Source organism: Lottia gigantea, assembly GCF_000327385.1.
Source record: "Lottia gigantea unplaced genomic scaffold LOTGIsca_114, whole genome shotgun sequence".
Classification (NCBI taxonomy): Eukaryota; Metazoa; Mollusca; class Gastropoda; family Lottiidae; genus Lottia; species Lottia gigantea.
The window spans coordinates 524,019-543,552 of record NW_008707106.1 but is presented as its reverse complement, the minus strand read 5'-3'; the positions used below and the strand labels follow the sequence as shown (position 1 = coordinate 543,552).

The 19,534-nt window shown below is 33.4% G+C and overlaps 3 protein-coding genes across 3 annotated transcripts; all 3 read left to right on the top strand.

The window, feature by feature from the left end:
• Positions 1–365: 365 nt before the first annotated feature.
• Positions 366–1,277, top strand: LOTGIDRAFT_171415 (hypothetical protein; the record flags this gene model as incomplete). Its single annotated transcript, XM_009047610.1, has 1 exon — positions 366–1,277. The coding sequence occupies one exon, from the start codon at positions 366–368 to the stop codon at positions 1,275–1,277; it is 912 nt and encodes a 303-aa protein (XP_009045858.1).
• An 8,587-nt stretch (positions 1,278–9,864) lies between these two features.
• On the top strand, positions 9,865–11,762 carry LOTGIDRAFT_171414 (hypothetical protein; the record flags this gene model as incomplete). The annotated part of the gene is made up of 3 exons (XM_009047609.1): positions 9,865–9,997; positions 10,891–10,956; positions 11,602–11,762. The coding sequence occupies 3 exons, from the start codon at positions 9,865–9,867 to the stop codon at positions 11,760–11,762; spliced, it is 360 nt and encodes a 119-aa protein (XP_009045857.1).
• A 1,020-nt stretch (positions 11,763–12,782) lies between these two features.
• On the top strand, positions 12,783–13,918 carry LOTGIDRAFT_171413 (hypothetical protein; the record flags this gene model as incomplete). Its single annotated transcript, XM_009047608.1, has 2 exons — positions 12,783–13,254; positions 13,416–13,918. The coding sequence occupies 2 exons, from the start codon at positions 12,783–12,785 to the stop codon at positions 13,916–13,918; spliced, it is 975 nt and encodes a 324-aa protein (XP_009045856.1).
• Positions 13,919–19,534: the final 5,616 nt, after the last annotated feature.

The window sequence follows — 19,534 nt, the reverse complement described above, 5'->3', positions numbered from 1 at the left end:
CACCGAAGATATCTGGGAATCTTTAACACACGAATGGGAACCTTACGCTAAAAGAGATACGTTATGTCTTGGAAGTTGTTTGATAAAATAACCAAGTCACGGAAGAACTTGTAAACCAAAATATGTCCAATAATCTAACGGCTCCATCTTTATATTTTAAGGGTTGGTATTATTTGTATCATTATGATAAAGAAATGGTTGAAGAAGAATGGTATGAAACTACTAGAATGGTTCCGAAACATACTGAAAAATAAAATATAGAAAAAGTTTATTCGCACACTAATCCTTTTATAAGACATTATATCAGACGATCTATTAAAGGAGGAAGAGTTTCGGCAAATAGAAATATATTTGAAACGAACAAAATGGATGAAATTTGTCATGTATTTAAGGAATTTATTTTACAAAGTGAAACACCAAGTGAAACTGAAAGTATTTCACAAAGTGAAACACAAAGTGATAATTCAAGAAGAGATAACATAATTAATCTATTCAAAGAATACATCGCGAGCACAAAAGACAAAACAGAAGTTGATTCAAAACTTAAAAAAATAAAATGTACTAAACTAATGGCATTTGATGCTAATGGTTTGTACGCTTCAGCAATGTCAGATTTAGACAGTGAAAATCCAAAAGCGAAAAGTGGAAGACCTTTTCTACCAGAAGAAGAAAGAAAAATTTTAAAACTCTTCAATGAACAGAAATTTAGACCTAGAACAGCTATTTTAACAGTGTGGTTTAAAATTCCCAAAACCATGTTCTTCCAACCGATACCAGCTACAGATAATATCACTTTCACGAATAAAGAAGGAAAAGGGAAACTGGCAGTAAAATCAGGTTTAGAAATGGTTTCTGTTAAAGAAATAGTTAAAGCCGGTGGAGAAATTATTAGAATATTAGATGGTATATTATACGAAGAAAACTTTAAAACTCCACCATATAGAGATTATATTTTAATTTTAAGATATCTTAGAAATAAATATAAACAAGAAGGTAATATTGTGGGTAGTAATTGCATGAAATTATTAGGCAATTCCTTGTATGGCAAATCTATTCAGAAGGATAGAAACACGAGAAATCATTTGTGGAATGAAGTAACTTTTCAGGCTAACTTCGACTCGCATGTTAAAAACTATGAAAAAATAAATGATACTCAATATTTCGTTGAGACAGAAATTGAAGAAAAGGAGATTACTGCTGAAGATCACTCAACTAAATCTACAGGACTAACACCTAGTCATTTGGGGTCATTCGTTTATCTCACAGTAAAAAAATAATGAATAATTTCATTTCTTTTATAAACCTGAAATATACTATACCGACACTGATAGTTTATACATTTCATCTAGAAATTGGGATAAATTAAATCGAGCTGAATTGGTATCTGAAAATGAATATTGTAAAGAATGATTATGGTGATGGTGGAATCATATTTGGTTTATATTTAGCGCAAAAAGTTAAATATTATATCATTCTAACTTCCGACGGTATTCTAAAAGAAAAGGGTTTAAGGGTTACTCTAAAGATAAGATATCCGTAGAAGATTATATTCGATTAGCTAGTGGACACGATGTAACCAATGAATTTAAGAAACTTTGGGTAAAAAGTTTCACGAATGGAGTAGTTATTCCAAAGGATGATGATAAACAAAAGAAAGTTTTTAGAAGTTATTTGAATCTTGTAAAGAGAAAACAACCAAACAGTGAAGGGATTATGTTCCCTTATAATGAAAAAGAATAGTATAGTTTTGATGAAAACTGTGAATTCGATGATTTCGATTACATATATATTCATGAAGAGAATGAAGAGTGATTAATTACTTATTAATAAATTTAGTTCTTTTGTTTTAAATGAAGTTGAATAACAATTTCTTCGTTACCAAAATCAATAAACCTATTTTTACCATCTTTGATTTCCAGATTTATATTTTTAATGACGTTTGTGTTTATTGAAAAATCCACCGTTTATTAAATTACAGTCGTCAATATCATTCTCGATATTAGCTTTATGCGGCGCTAAAGTGGATTGTGTGTATATTTCAATGATTATTTTTATTGGATAATTTTATCAATTACGTTTAAAACCTTTTTTTAGGAATCTTTTTAATATGCAATTTACTTCATTTTATTGTCTGTCTTGAACGATGGCCATCTTTCATTGCTGCTAATATTATTTCTAATCTATTAAGTAGTTCCTCGTTGTTGTCGGATAAAAACGTTATACCTTGTCCACTGTTTTCTCTAGCTATCTCCTCTTCCAATTCGTCTATTTGTTGTGTGATTGGATTGTCTTCAGCATATTTTTAATCTTCTTGTTTCGGGCCCCGTCTTTCTAATCATATGTAGAAATTCTGAGTATTCTACTAAATCCTTGTAATCGGCAATATCAACATCCCCGCCATTAATTAAATCTATTAATCCTTCTGTTAATGTAAATATAAAGTCTTTTGTATCGATTTTGAATATTGGTGAATTTGCACTAAATCTTATTCTAAATCCATTAAACAATAACCCTTCATTATCAACAATTGGTGTAATGCTCTTTGGCAAATCTGGGTTTGGATTTGAAAAATAACGTTTTATATCATCTAATGTCCTAATTATAAAACCACCATATTAAATCGGTTTTGGGGGATCTTTATGGGGTGAAGGTTCTATTCGAGGCGCGAGTCTCTTTTTAATATCCTCTTGACATTTTTTTTATATTGGTTGAAATAGAGATTGTAGATTTTCTGTTAATCCAAGTTGTTGTAATCTGCTATTTTCAACTTGGATCTTTATTTTATTCTTAGCTTTTTATAATATTATTCCAATCACCCATTTTTAAAGAAATAAAATTAACATATGTCTATTCTTCGTGAAGAATTCTTATTGAACGGCTCGATTTCTTTGTGCTACACAGTCGTCAAACACTATTAATTTTAGACCAATCTAAATCATTAACATTTTTCTTAAGAAAAACTTTTATATCCGTTGGATTGAAAGATGGATTCTTTTCTTTTATATATATCTAAGATATCTTTTATTTCTATCTCATCGTTTTCTTCATAATATTTAAATATTCCTTGAACGTCTTTCTTTGCGGAATTGATAATATGATTGTTCTGGTGTTGTTGTGTAGATATATAATGAATCGAAATCTAAAAGTTTTGGTGCTGTCAACATACCTGAGCTTCCACAAAAACACATAAGCATTGGGTTACTAGGAAATATTTCTGAATGATCAAATTTCTTTCCCATTTTTTATTCTATATTTTTGTGCCAAAAATCACTCCTTCTCCTTTATACTTTGAAAGAAAGATTCCCTCTCCAGAACGTTTGTTTTTAAAAACTATGGCATTCCCCTTATGTTTGACCTTCATTTCTATCTCACCTTTTTTCTAACTTCTACAATTCTATTTCGAACAATTTGAAAACTTACAGAGGCATAGACACTTTTATTGCGAACAAAAACTAATTTTCGAAATTTCGATATCACTTCCGGTTTGGAGCTATTCGCTTGTAAAATATAAAATTCAACTTCCGGATGTAACAGAGTAGCCGCCATATTGATATATCAAACTTTTGTAAAATTCAAAATGGGGCCTCAGGGTATAAAAGCGCTTTTCATAATTTTTGTATATCTGGATATCATAATAAATTGTGAAAAGAAATTTGGAAGCCGATTTTTTTAAATTCGATTTTGCTTTTCTTTTATTTCCGGTTTAATTTTTTCGGTAATGTCCAAAATTTCGAAGGCTCCTATTTCGTGACCTTGACCTTTGGTGACCTTATGACCTGAAATGTACGATTTTTATCTTCAAAGAGCTCTGACACGTGACCTAATTTACATACACCAAAAATTCTTATTGAATCTTACTAGTGTTAATCTGCCCTTTGTATTGATATATAACACTATATATTTCAATCAAAATTGCGCTTTTAGATATTTGAAAATTTTGTACTTTCTTGTATATTAACTGTGCGTAATTTTCTTTAAATCGAATTGGGGCCTCAGGGTGTAATCCAATTTGTGTAAATGTGACATATATGGTATCTATTATCGATTGCTAAATAATATTTGAGAACCGATTTTTGAATTTTGATTTTGCTTTTTATTTATTTCCTGTTGAAAAATATGAATACTTTGAAGGGTCGTATATCGTGACCTTGACCTTTGGTCAACATATGACCAGAAAAATTTTGATAGCTCTCGACGAGATCTATCCAATGGTATATTAACGTTTATTGTACGGCATTTGAAATTGATGAATTTTTTCTTGAAAAAGTCGGTTTTTCTCTTGTAAGTTTTTTTAGTGGATAAAGGTAGTTTGCTCCCTTCAACTGTTGTTGAATGCAATGTGAGTTGAAGCGATCTGTCGAATATGCTTTTTGTTTGGGCGATCTATATCTAGTTAATTATGATAGGAAATTATGATACTTTGCGGCACAGTTTTAAGCGTAAAATCGAAACTGTTACGCACTGCTTCAGAACCACGCGAAGCCTGTGGATCTAGTTTTTTTTTCGAATTCTGGTCAGAGCGCCCAGCCAAAACTATACATGCCACATAAATACTGTTAACATTTCTCTATGTTTCTAAATATGATGAACGTATTTTCATGCATTTTTTTTCAACCGGAAATGACGTAGAACAAAATCCATTTTTTACGTTTTTGCTAATTTTCGGCTCCAATTTTGATCGATTTTTTTTGTTAATAAGTTCGCGCTAACTTCTATAATATAGCAATTAAAAAATTCTAAAATTTAGACTTTTGTCGCTGACTTTTTTACTTTCAATTTTTGAGGTTTTTCACTTTTTTTTTCTAACTTCTACAATTTTGTTTCGATCGATTGCAAACTAAAATTGATTTTCAAAGTTTCGATATCACTTCCGGTTTTGACGTTATTCGCTCGTAAAGTAAGAATTTCAACATCCGGAATTTTGTAGATATTTGAAAAATTCTTTTTGCAATTAGTTATATTTGTGTCCCCGTTAAGATTTTGGAATGAAAGAATATGACACGGAAGTATTGGGTAAGACGCCATCTTGATATGACTAATTTTTATAAAACTCAAAATGGGGCCTCAGGGTAAAATTGGATGTGCGTAAATTTGATGTTTATGTAAACTGCAATCAATTGCTAACAAAACATGGGAAGCCGATTTTTGAATTTTGGCTTTGTATTGTTTTTATTTCCGGTTTTATGTTTTCAGTAATTGTCAAAACTAAACTAGTGTCCAAAAGAAACGATACCAACTTATTTTCAAAATTGTTTTTTACTAACACTTTTTACTACTTACTTTTTACGAATTGTCTAATATGAAAACATGCCAATTCGTATTGCACATCCTTAACACAGCATAGTCGATAAAAATACCGGGAACACTTCCGGGAAAAAATGTAAATTTCGTGAAAGTGACATTTCCCTCTCAAGCATGTTCTGCACGTGCATAAAAACTGTATAAAACGGCTGATCAGACACGTTGATATCACAGCAACAAAAAGAACACAAGATATGCCACGTTTGACAGCCATCGAGAGAGAGCGAGCCGTTGGAATGGTCCAACAAGGAGCGACACACGTCGACGTCGCCAGAGGGTTGGGCGTCAGACAGGCCCAGGAGTGGAAGACCACGAGTAATCACGCCCCGTGAAGATCGTTACATCCGGGTAATTACACCTGAGGAACCGCACCGTAACAGCGACGACCACGGCGGCTACAGCACTGGGACACAGGATCAGTCGACAGACCGTCTACAGGAGACTACGGCAGTATGGTATCCGGCCACGTCATCCCTACTGCGGACCGCTTCTGACGCCTCGACACCGTAACAACAGACTGATCTGGGCCAGGCGAGTTCGACGTTGACAACGGCGGGACTGGGCACGTGTTATGTTCTCTGATGAGAGCAGATTCCTCAATCTAAAAACGATGGACGGCAGCTTGTATGCCGACGATTTGGTGAACGTTTGGCGCCTAACTGTATCCAACAGGTCCGGCCGTTTGGAGGTGGAGGGTTAATGGTTTGGGGTGGCATATGTGGTGACGTCAAAACGAGGCTTGTCGTAATTCGTGAATGCACAGCGTTATATTGATGACATCCTACGGCCTGTTGTGGTGCCCTTTATTCAGCAACAGCCTCGTGGACTCCTTTTCCAACATGACAATGCAAGGCCACACACAGCAAGATTGACACAGAACTTCCTTGCCAACGCCAACGTAAAGGTTTTGCCATGGCCCGCATATTCACCTGACATGAATCCCATCGAGCACTTATGGGACCACCTCGATCGGCAAATCCGACGTCGCCGTGTGCCTCCAGTCAACCTTCCGGACTTGGAACGATGTCTCCTCTAGGAATGGCAACGCATCACTCCCAACGTCATCAGACGTTTGACGGCATCAGTCCGTAGGCGTGTTCTGGCATGTATTGATGCTCACGGTGGACATACCCGCTACTGACTTGACTTTGTGACGTGTGGTGTGACATTTCCCGTTGTTTCTGTGATCAGTACTCTAACGAAATGTTCGACCCCACCCATCTTTAAAGGGTTGTCATATTGGTTGTACAGATTTTATCGAAATGAAATTTTTGTACAGATGTTGTGAAAGGATTCCTCAAAAGTATAACACCAATCCTAAACTTCTGCATTGTTTAGTTTTTCTTTTATGTCGTTGCAAACATGTGGTATCGTTTCTTATGGTATCTAGTGACTTTGACCTTTGGTGATCTTGTGACCTGCACAAAAGTTGTTGCTCCTGACGGGATCTATCCGATAATATCTTCAGTTTTGTTGTGCATCGTTAACTTCCGGTTCTACAGCCATTTGAAAATCGCGATTTTTAACTTTGAAGAGCTGTCACTTGACCTACTTTACATACGACAACATTTCTTATATATTCTTAAAGTGCATGATTTCTCCTTTTTGGTGATATATCACACTTGATATTTTTATCAAAATTGCGCTTTTTAAAAATTGAAAATTTTGTACCGACTTCTATAGTAACTGTGCGTAAATTCACGGTGTCTATAATCCACCGACAGTAGCCGTTGCCTTAAAAACTACGAATATCTCATGATCTAATGATTGTAAACACTTGAAATTTTGAACATTATTTAACAATGTTCACCTCATCACAGGCAACTTAAAATTTTTGAAATGGGCGTTTCACATCCGGTGTGCATTTACTTTACCTGAAATATTTGCATTGGTCATAACTCCATAGGTTTTCAATTGTTACCCTAGAAATTTTTGATGAAAATAGATCACTACATAGTACAATTGGTGATAAGATTACAGTTGTTTGCGTTCTTTACTTTAAAAAAGGGAATAGGTTTAACAATTTTAAAAATTTTCATTTTTGATCTTTAACATAAATGACCTTGACCTTTACATGGTAAAAGGTCATTGACATAGGATGACCATTCTTACTTTGATCTTTGATGGCCGATATGTACTTCCGGTTTTGCAGACGTCCGACAACAGCAATTTTCGAAACTTCAAAGGCTCATATTACTTTTACTTGACCTTTGTTGACCGGTCAACTGAAAATCGCGATTTTTAACTTTAAAAAAGATGTCACGTGACCTAATTTACATTCGTGAAAAATTTCTCTTATGTCTCTTGTAACGGTGTCTATAATCCACCGACAGTCACCGTTGCCTTAAAAAACTTTTAACTACGAATATCTCATGATCTAATGATTGTAAACACTTGAAATTTTGAACATTATTTGACATTGTACGCATTATTAGAGACAACACAAAATTTTTGAAGTGGGCGTGGCAAATCCGGGTTACCTTTACCTTTAACTTAAATATTTCAAATTGTTATAACTCGCAAAGTTTGTATCTGTCACCATCGAAATTTTACATAAAAATAAATCACTATTTGGGACAATAAGTGATAGAATTACATTTTGTTTGGGCCTTTTACTTTAAAAAGGGAAAAGGGTTTACAATTGATAAAATTTTCATATTTTGACCATTTACATGCATGGCCTTGGATATTTACAATGCCAAAGGTTATTGATCTATTATGTCCATTCATACTTTTATCTTTGATGACCGACATATATTTACGCTTTTACACACGTCCAAATATAGCAATTTTCAACACTTTTAAGGTCTTATATCTCTTTTATTTGACCTTTGTTGACCTCTTGACCATCACACAAGTTATTGTATTTGACGAGACCTTTCCAAAAATATTTTCATTTTTGTTGTTCGATTTGTACTTTTAACTTTACAGATATTTGAAAAATCGACTTTTTACTACCGAATGATAACATCTTTTAGTACCAAATGGTATCAAATTCCAACGTCTTTTCACTACCGAACGTTAAACGGTTCAAACGATGTTTTAACTTTTGAATGTTTACTTGCTTTTCTTTTCGGTAGAAAACGTAGCCACTCTTGACGTCTTTCGAATTACTGCTCCAATTCTGAATCTATTTTTGATAAAAATTTTGTTTTGTTCTTTACTTTTTAAGTAATGGCTAAAGGATAGCACTTTAAAAAATTTAAGATTTTGACTTTTGTCGTAGACAATAATTTAATAATAACGTTTTTTTTCAACCTCTACAATTTTATTTTGATCGATCTGAAAATTTACTAGTTGATAAACATTTTGATTGCAAACAAAATTTTGTTCTCAAAATTTTTGTATCACCGGTATTGACGTCATTCGCTCTTAAAGTTGAAATTTTTGGACTAAATTTAGGTCGCATTTTTACTTTGACTTGACTAATCATTGCTAAATACCGGATGTAAAGAGGCTCGCCGCATTCACAAAGCGAAATTCAATATCAATTGCCGAAATCATCTTAAGCTAAAGACACATACATGCAGTTCGTGGTCCGGTGCGGCGATGCGATGCGTTCATTTCACCGCAGCGTTTCACCGTTTCGAAACAAACAAGGGTATGTAATGGACATGACGCATACATGCTGTTGCATTGGGTTGCTATATTTCCCCGCAGCTGTCCATTATTTTCAGACGTCATTGTGGGGAAACCCCATTATTACAGAGTGGAAGCCGTCAACATGCCACGTCCAGCAGCAATAACTCCAAATTTAGCAAAAAAGTGAACTGCGTCATACCTGCCGCAAACGGTACCGCATAATCACACCGGTTTACCGCAAAGCAGTCATCGCACCCGCATGTGTGCGTTAATTGGCGAATTGTCCGGGAATTGCCGAATGGTGATTATGTTTTCATTCAATGCTACAGGTGTGAAACGGACTACCTAAGTGCCCGTCTGCACGGGTCTAGTTTGTATTTCTATTAGAGATATGAATCATAAATATTATATTAAAGTGAAGCTTACCTGTAATTATTTGATATTACCATACAGATAAAATTTTTAGTATATTAGTTTGTATTTCTGTTAGAAATATGAATCTTAAATATTATATTAAAGTGAAACTTACCTGTAATTATTTTATACTACCATACAGTTAAGTAGTATAAGAGTATATAGGGCACTTTTTATAATTTATAAAAACTGAAACCTATCTATATACTCTTATACTACACTTTTGCGCGCGCCGCGCGCGGCGCCCGCAACCCCACCAGGGACGCAGTTGATAAATTTAAAAACAGAATGAGTTTAATTTTAAAACACGAACAACACAAATTCGAAGGAGACGGATTCTTCTTAGCTCTATCATCTCTCATCCCAAAAAGTAGCCAACTTTGTCTCAAACAACAAATTCCTTATTTCTTCGGAAACGCACGCTCTTGGGTCAGTTGCAAAAGCAGGAATTAAAATAAACGATGCTGTGAAAAAGTCTGATGAATTACAGCAAATAAGAGAACTACGAAACATGAGAATAGAACAACAAGAAAGAAAAGGAAAAGGTTTTAAAATTATTGGATAAAAATGTCAATGATAATTGCTCAAACTCCTAATACTTATTTCGGTTCCGACATTCAAAAATCATTAGATTTCCACGGGCAAAATACTCCGGAGAAAAACATTTCCCCGGTCATAATTACACTGGTCCAGGTACAAGGTTAGTTCTTCGATTAGACCAAAACGGTAAACCCAAACCAGGTGAAGAACCAGTCAATGGAGTTGACGCCGCTGCACCTAAACGTGCAGTATACAGAAATAAAGACATAACATCCAGACACGAAGCAGACAAACAAATGATAATCGAACTTGAAAATATTCCAAATCCAACTTTTAAAGAGAGAATGCAAAGAGCATTAATCATTAAACTCTTGAAAATGGGTATGGGAATAGCAGATGAAATACATAAAGAATTTAGAAAAAACAAACATTTTTTAAAAGTCAAAGTGTTTGATAAAGATTAAATTTGGTCAGCAGATTTAATTAATATGCCAGTCGAAAGAGGATATAAATATTGTTTAACAGTTATAGATTTGTACACAAAATATACTTTGGTTATTCCTCTCAAAAACAAAACAGGATTATCAGTCAAACACGCATTTGAAACAATAACAATCAAACAGACGACCTCAAAAGTTATGGGTAGATAAAGGAAGTGAATTTTATAATAAAAATATGAAATCACTAGGGTTTGAAATTTACAGTACTCATAACGAAGGTAAAGCTGTAAAAGAAAGATTTAACAGGACCCTAAAAAAAATAAATTATTCAAAAAGTTCACGGAATTGAAATCCCAAAAATGGCTTATAATATTACCAGAGGTTGTAGATGAATACAATAACAAAATTCATTCATCTATAGGTGTCACACCTACACAAGCCACAAATAATCCAAATATTATAAAGTCAATTAACGCACAACATAACTACGAAAATGAAATAAATAATTTAAATATCAACCCAAATTTAAAGTCGGAGATTCGTATTTTCAAATATAAAAGCAAATTCGAAAAAGGTTACGTTGGATTTTGGACAAACGAAATATTTATTGTAGATGAAATAAATAGCACATCACCTCCAACATATGAATTAATCGATCAAGACAAAGAACAAATCATAGGTAGGTTCTATCAAAACGAACTTCAAAAACTGACTTTTAAGATGAATATCTTTCTCGATAAATACGGAACCGATACAACTACAAACTTTCAACTTATGAAGTGGGCAGATGAGTTAAATATATCTCCGTTTTATTATTGTATGAGAGATGAAATAAATAATCTCAAATATAAGAAAGGTAAATTTTATGCTATAACAAATATACATACTTCTGATCAAAAAGAAGTTCATCACTCTGCTTTATTCAAAGACTCTTTAAATAACTTTTATTTCTTCGATTCTTTTGGAAATAGAACCAACTGAAGAGATAATGCAATTAGTGAAAGTAATCAAATGTTCAACATTTCAATTTCAATTACCGGGTCAAAAATTTTGTGGTCAACTTTTACTTGGGTTTTATATCAGCTGAGTTTAGGAAAACAATTTGAAGAAATTATAATAAATGTAACTTAATAAAAATGGCGAATAAATTTGGATTAGGTTCTTTACCTTTAGATACTAAAAATAGATGCTATTAAACAACAACTCCTAAAGGTAGTAGATAAAACTCAATTTCAAAATTTAAAATCATCAATATCTAATTTAAATGATAAGGTTACAAAGCAAAAAATAGATCTTAAACAATTAATAGATAATATTAAACCAGGTATAAGAGAAGAAAAATTAACTGAATTAGAAACTAAACATAATGATAATAGTGAAATAGTCACTATTCAAAAACAATTACTCAATCTAGTAGATAAAACTCAATTAGAAAATTTAAAATCATTAATATCTAAATTAGATGATAAGATAACAAAAAAATAGATCTTAAACAACTAATAGATAATATTAAACCAGGTATAAGTGAAAACACATGGCAACAGGAATCAACTGCTCTAGAAACTAAATTTAAAACTGAAAGAAAAGAACAAAAAGAACTAACAAATATTAATCAACTGATACAAAATATTTATGATAGTGAGATTCAACAACAGATAACTACTATTTATAACGAAGTTTTAAAACAGGAAAAAAATATAGCCACATTAGAAAAAAAAATCATATTATTTCAATCTTCCAGTCTTTCGTGTGAGAAATACTGAACGTATTCCTACAGGTGAAACAACATATCAGTTTGTAATATTTTCATATATAAATGAAAACGTTAAAAACATATTTGATGATTCAGGAAACTTTAATTTCCGAGTCTCCAAATCTCTAATTGAAATTCTTTTTCCTGTAAAAGTTAAAATCGATTCAATCTCACTATTTTAACGCTCGTAAGATTTTCGAAATTATCAAATATGGTGAATATGTTGAAAATAAAGATTTGGAAGTTAACGATGAAAACAACAAGCCGAATCATATGTATGAAATTAAAACAAATGGAAGATATTTAGACGCCTTAAGAATGTCAATAATACCAGACAATGACAACGACATTCTTTCAATAGGTGATTTTGATATGATATTAGTGACGGAAAGCTCACCATCGATGAACATTATTAGAAATCCAACTCCGCAAAAAGCAGAGACAGTAAAGATTTATACGTTTTAAAGAACATTTGACTTTGATTTTTTTTTAATACTAGTTTTTTACACTCACTAAGATCTAATACTAATTTATTTACCTCAATTGATATTCACAAAAGTCAACAAGGTAAAGAATTTATAATATTTTCATCAATAATTGAACGTCATAAAGGAGATGGTAGTGCGAAGTTGGTGGTATATATACTTGTAGATGTAAAAATGTAAAATTATTTACAACATATTAATTTCACATGTTCCTATCAACATGAAACCTGTAGTTTAGCGGCATGGTGTAATTCATCTAATCTACCAATGATAGATATCAATGTTGCAAAATACACCAAAGATAACTGGGAATCTTTAAGACACGAGTGGGAACCTTACGCTAAAAGAGATACGTTATGTCTTGGAAGTTGTTTCATAAAATATAACAAAGTCACGAAAGAAGTTGTAAACCAAAATATGTCCAATAATCTAACGGCTCCATCTTTATCTTTTAAGGGTTGGTATTATTTGTATCATTGCGATAAAGAAATGGTTGAAGAAAAATGGTATGAAACTACTAGAATGGTTCTGAAACATACTGAAAAGGAAAATATAGAAAAAGTTTATTCGCACACTAATCCTTTTATAAGACATTATATCAGACGATCTATTAAAGGAGGAAGGGTTTCGGCAAATACAAAAATATTTGAAACGAACAAAATGGATGAAATTTGTAATGTATTAAAGGAATTTATTTCACAAAGTGAAACTAAAAGTATTTCACAAAGTGAAACTGAAAGTATTTCACAAAGTGATAATTCACAAAGTGATACACGAAGTGATAATTCAAGAAGAGATAACATAATTAATCTATTCAAAAAATACATCGCGAACACAAAACAGAAACTTAAAAAAATAAACTGCAATAAACTAATGGCATTTGATGCTAATACGCTTCAGCCATGTCAGATTTAGACAGTGAATATCAAAAAAGTGCTATACCGTTTCCTCCAGAAGAAGACAAATTTTTTGTAAAACTCTTCAATGAAGAGAAATTAAGACCTAGAACAGCTATTTTAACAGTGTGGTTTGACTATCCCAAAAACATATTCTTCCAACCGATACCAGCTAAAGATAATATCACTTTCACAAATAAAGAAGGAAACAAGGAAACTGGCAGTAAAATCGGGTTTAAAAATGGTTTCTGTTCAGATGTTTTAACATCGGTCGATATTCAAGAAATAGTTAAAGCCGGTGGACGAATTATTAGAATATTAGATGGTTTAGTATACGAAGAAAATTTTAAAACTCCACCATATAGAGATTATATTTTAATTTTAAGAGATCGCAGAAATAAATATAAACGAGAAGGTAATATTGTGGGTAGTAATTGCATGAAATTATTAGTCAATTCCTTGTATGGTAAATCTATTCAGAAGGAAATCATTTGTGGAATGAAGTAACTTTTCAGGCTAATTTCGACTCACATATTAAAAACTATGAAAAAATAAATGATACTCAATGTTTCGTTGAGACAGAAATTGAAGAAAAAGAGATTACTGCTGAAGATCACTCAACTAAATCTACAGGACTCACAAATAGTCTTGATTTGTTTTATATCACACAGTAGAAAAATAATGAATAATTTCATTCATGTAATAAATGAATTTTATAAACCTGAAATATACTATACCGATACTGATAGTTTATACATTTCATCTAGAAATTGGGATAAATAAAATCGAGCTGAGTTGGTATCTGAAAATGAATATTGTAAAGGCAAGAATGATTATGGTGATGGTGGAATCATATTTGGTTTATATTTAGTGCCAAAAGTCAAATATAATATAATTCTAACTTCTGATGGTGTTTCAAAAGAAGGGAAAACGTTTAAGGGTTATTCTAATAACAAGATAGGCGTAGAAAATTATATTCAGTTGGCATGATGTGTCGAATGAATTTAATAAAAGATGGGAAAGGAGTTTCACGAATGGAGTAGTTATTCCAAAGGATGATGATAAACAAAAGAAACTTTTAGAAGTTATTTGAATCTTGTAAAGAGAACAGTGAAGGAATTATGTAATAGTAATAAAGATGAGTATAGTTTTGATGAAAACTATGAATTTCATGATTTCGATTACCTATATAATTAAGAAAAGAATGAAGAGTGATTAATTACTCAATAACTTTTGTTTTAAATGAAGTTGAATAACAATTTCCTCGTTACCAAAGTCAATAAACCTATTTTTACCATTTTTGAGTTCCAGATATATATTTTCAATCATGAACGAATTAAATGGTAAATATGTTGTTTGAAATGGTTTCTCTATAATTCTATATCCAAGCGGTACAGTGAATGTTGGAATACTGTAAATAATCTAACGTTTGTGTTTATTGAAAAATCCACCGTTTATCTAATTACAATCACATCAATATCATTCTCGATATTAGCTTTATGTGGCGCGATTATGACATGATTCACTCAATAATTTTTAGAAATCAAAAACCTGACTACTTTATAAATCGCAAATTCAACCTCATTACATAACCATTCCTCGACACTTGAAAAAGGATAATATTTCGAAAACCGATTCGTGTCAATTGCGTAAGTTTTTGTTTTACTTGTTATAATTTATCACATCATTGTTAGCGTTATTTATCACCTAAATATATATTTTTGCATTTTTCATCATAACTTTCATCTTACTTTATATATCCCCAAACCCAGTTTGACTTATTTGCATAATTTGATCCCCACATTTTCACGCTAGCATATACAGTTTCCTCCTGTTACATCCGCTGTACATTCCCTTTCTAACCTCAAGTTATTTTCATTATGCTCCCCAACTACAACAGCCACTGGCAAGAAGCCAGACATAGAAACACTAATCGTCAACCAAACCAATATCACGTACTCTACAAAGGCCATCGTATTAGATCCCTCAATCGGACATGGCTCTCTAAGGTCCTGATCGACCTTTACCAAACCACACTTCAAGAGAAGCTGACCACCATTCGTACCAAGTCTTTATCATCACCTGCCGTCGACCGCATCGTTTCTCATGCCATGTCCTGGGCCCGTCTCTCCTATGGGAAACGTCTCACTCAAGCTGTAATCACCAAATTCTACCAAACAATCAACGAAGTTCACCTACTCCAAGTCCAGCAGACATAAACGCTCTCGTAGAGAGGGCACTCCCCTTCTCTTTTCACATTCAGACTCGTCTTCCCATCCACACCATCTGAATCTTCACCACGTGATCCAGGATCCGCCAACTTTTCTTCCTTCTGTGCGTTTTTGGACCAGCAAACCACCCCTCAGTCTCCATCCATGTCGAGACGTATATCCAGACCTTCCCCCCTCGAACCAGATCCCAGTCCGTTCCCAATGCTACAATTCTAACAACTACCAAACCAGTACCAATCACACCGTCGACGACCATTATATCCGCTACCAAACCGTATTAACACCAAACTAAGGACAAATCATTATGGAAGCTATCTGCTCTAAAGAAATCTACCTTAATAATTGGATCATCTAACCTGAATCGAATTACCAAGACACTGAGATACATTCTTACCCCGGTGCCCAAATCCATCACATACAGTCAATCCTGGAATCATACGACCATGATCCCAAACCTACTACCATTATTCTTCATGTTGGCCTCAACAACCGTAATCAGCTACCAAAGACCTCCTTTAACCAAGCCCAGAAATTAATCGCCACAGCCAACAAAACCTTCCCAAACTCAAAGATCCTCTTCACATGTATACCCATTTCAAATAAAATCTCGAAGAAAGCACAACCGAACTTCAGCACTCTCAAAAACAATGTGACAGCGCAACAATCTTACCACCCTACGAAGAATAATTCCAACCAGTTGATAATCTTCATTGGTCTCCAGAAACAGCAAACAGCTTTTATTTGTTTTGGATACACCAGCTTCAAGCATCGAGTAAGTCTTTAAACTAATTACTGGGGATAAAAATACTGAGAGGCCAAACTGTAGTTAACTTGAGCCGCAAAATTCTCACACCCCTCCATCATTCAATCTTAGACCGTGGACTTAAATTTATTCCCACACCAAAGATAGCTAACTTGAATTTTCTCCGACCATCCATTGAACGATTTCAACGAAAACTTAGCTGCACATATTTTTTTCAAAACCACCCCCGACGTGGTGCTAGAACAATGTTTATTCCTAAATCCACGTGGACACCCCATCCTGAAATATTGAAAGCATTTGCGAGTATGAATAGCCAAACAGTGAACCTTTCCATAACACACGAAAAGCCTAATCCCACACGAGTGGAACGTGAAGCGTTAAACTTACTTAAGAAAGACGATAGCATTGTTATTAAAAAGAGTGACAAAGGTTCTGAATAGGGAGGATTACGTTTCAGAAGCAGAGAATCAACTGAATAATCCTAAACATTATGCCATTTTACCGAAACCAATTTTCAAAGAAACTGCTAACATGATTAACAATATTCCTGCCGATTTAGTCAAAACTAGTCAAACAGAAACAATATGACTATCTGTCTGCCAAACCTGATTGTCGCGAGAGACATTTGTACACTTTGCCTAAAATCCATAAGAATCCAACCAAGGAGTTGTTTATCTCGAATAAAATCCCAAAAGGCCGCCCGATTATATCTGACTGTGGTAGTAAGTCATATGCAGTGTCAGAATACATTGATCAAGTCTAGCATGTCAACATCGCGCCTACCTTAAAGACACAACCGATTTTGTCAATAAAGTAAAAAATCTTCGAGTTCCCTCTAATGCTATTTTAATTTCTATCGACGTTTCTTCTATGTATACCAATATCGATAACACTACTGGTTTAACGGCAGTTCGTAAAGCTTTTAATAGAAACCCAGATCCAAACAGATCCGACGATGCAATTCTACAGCTTTTAGAGATTTGTCTTAGTCGAAACGATTTCACATTTAATGGTAAAACATATTTACAAATTTCAGGGACAGCAATGGTCAAACGATTCGCCCCTTCGTACGCAAACCTTTTCATGGCAGAGTGGGAACGTGAGGTGTTGCCCCTCTGTCCATTTGACCCACTTTTTTACGGACGCTTTTTGGATGACATTTTTATGGTTTGGAACAGTTTTGGGAATTCTTTGAAATTCCCAACAACCACCATCCTTCTATCAAACTAACCGCAAACGTGAGTGAAAAAAGCACAGACTTTCTCGATACCACAGTCTTTAAGGGAGATTCCATAGCAGAAACAAATAAACTGGATATTAAAGTGTATTTCAAAGAAAATGATACTCATCAACTCTTGCACAAGAGCTCCTTTCACCCAAAACATACCTTTTCTGGTATAATTATAAGTTTTACGATTTCATCGAATTTGTACAAGATCTTCTGATTTCAACCAAGCCTGTACGATTGTTTTCTCAAAACTGAAAGAGCGTGGGTACTCTAAACGATTTTTACGAAACATAAAAAATTCCACCTTAGATAGCAGCTAAAAACAGACTTTATGCCGAAGTACCTATAGGTTTTAGAAGTGCTCCATGTTTGTCCAGTAGATGCAAAACATGTCCCTTTATATCAGAAACTCATTATTTTGTAAGCAACTCTACTAATAAAAGGTACCCGATCCAGGAACATCTAACATGTGAACATTCGAATGTAATATATCTAATTTCATGCAAGAAATGCCCCAAACAATATGTAGGAGAAACTAAGAATAATTTACGAACTCGCTTTAATGCTCATAGGTCAGACATCAAATTAAAGAAAGACAAGCCTGTTTCTAATCATTTCAACCTCGACGACCATTCAATAGACGATCTCACCCTAATCCCAATTGAGCGTATAGAAATTAACTTGCCCGAAGATGAAACTACCAAATTCCGTCAATCTAGGGAAGCCCATTGGATTGAGACATTGAATACAGCAAGACCTATAGGACAATATTCATCATAATGTAGGCATAGCACCCTTTGTTGTCCCGTTTAATACAACCAGCAATCGAGCAAGCAAGATAGTTCATGCCCCCTATAAGAGCCTTCAAGAAAAATTCCCCCATGTCTATAAGCAGAAAATGATAGTTGCATATTCAAAAAATAAGAATTTAAATGATAATATTGTTCATAGTAAATTAAAAACAATCAGTACATAACAGATACTATACTTCTCGCCCACCGGGCGAGTTATTTTTTCTAATTTCAGATCAGAATAAGAACAGAAGAAGACCCAATATCAAGACCCTCAATCCTAATTTCTTAATAAAGTGTCTGCTCCACCCTAGCCTGTACATTTGGAAGAATCAAACCCTCCCTTCCCCGAAACCTAATAAAGTATTCAAAGAATTTTCTAAGTTGAAATCTACTTGACTCTTATTTCTCAATATCAATTTTATTTTGTTCAGATTCAAATTACCTTCGAATTCAATATTGTTTTTACCATTTGCACTTCCTCTATATTCAGATAGATATTCGTTTATGGCAACATATTCATAGCTTCCTGGTAGTAAACTTATGGTTTTGAATGTAGCTCCGTTATCTGTTGATATTTTTATTTGGTAATTTTTTTCGTTGATATTTCTAATGGAATTGTAAACAGAGAAATACTTTAATCCCAATTCATATTCTTCTTGACTTTTTAATATTGGTTGAAATAGAGTAGTAGATTTTCTGTTAATCCAAGTTGTTGTAATCTGTTATTTACAACTTGGGTCTGTATTTTATTCTTAGCTTTGATATATTGTCTATTTCTTTTTATAATATTATTCCAATCACCCATTTTTAAAGAAATAAAATTAACATATATCTGTCATAACTCTTTCACCTGCAGGTTTTCTAGTATTAACGAATACATATCCATGATCATCTGGGTTTCTCCATTGTGCTTTACAATCCCTTTTGAATGTATCTCTATCCATTCTGTGATTAATTGACTGAATAATTTGAGATAAATCTTTGTCGTTCAAATCGAATAATAAAAAACAATTTGCATTTTTTCGAATGAACATTGCATCCATACCGTAGAAAGATTGGGATTGGTAAATACAGTGACAGTTGTGACGTCTTCCCTTCGTGAAGAAT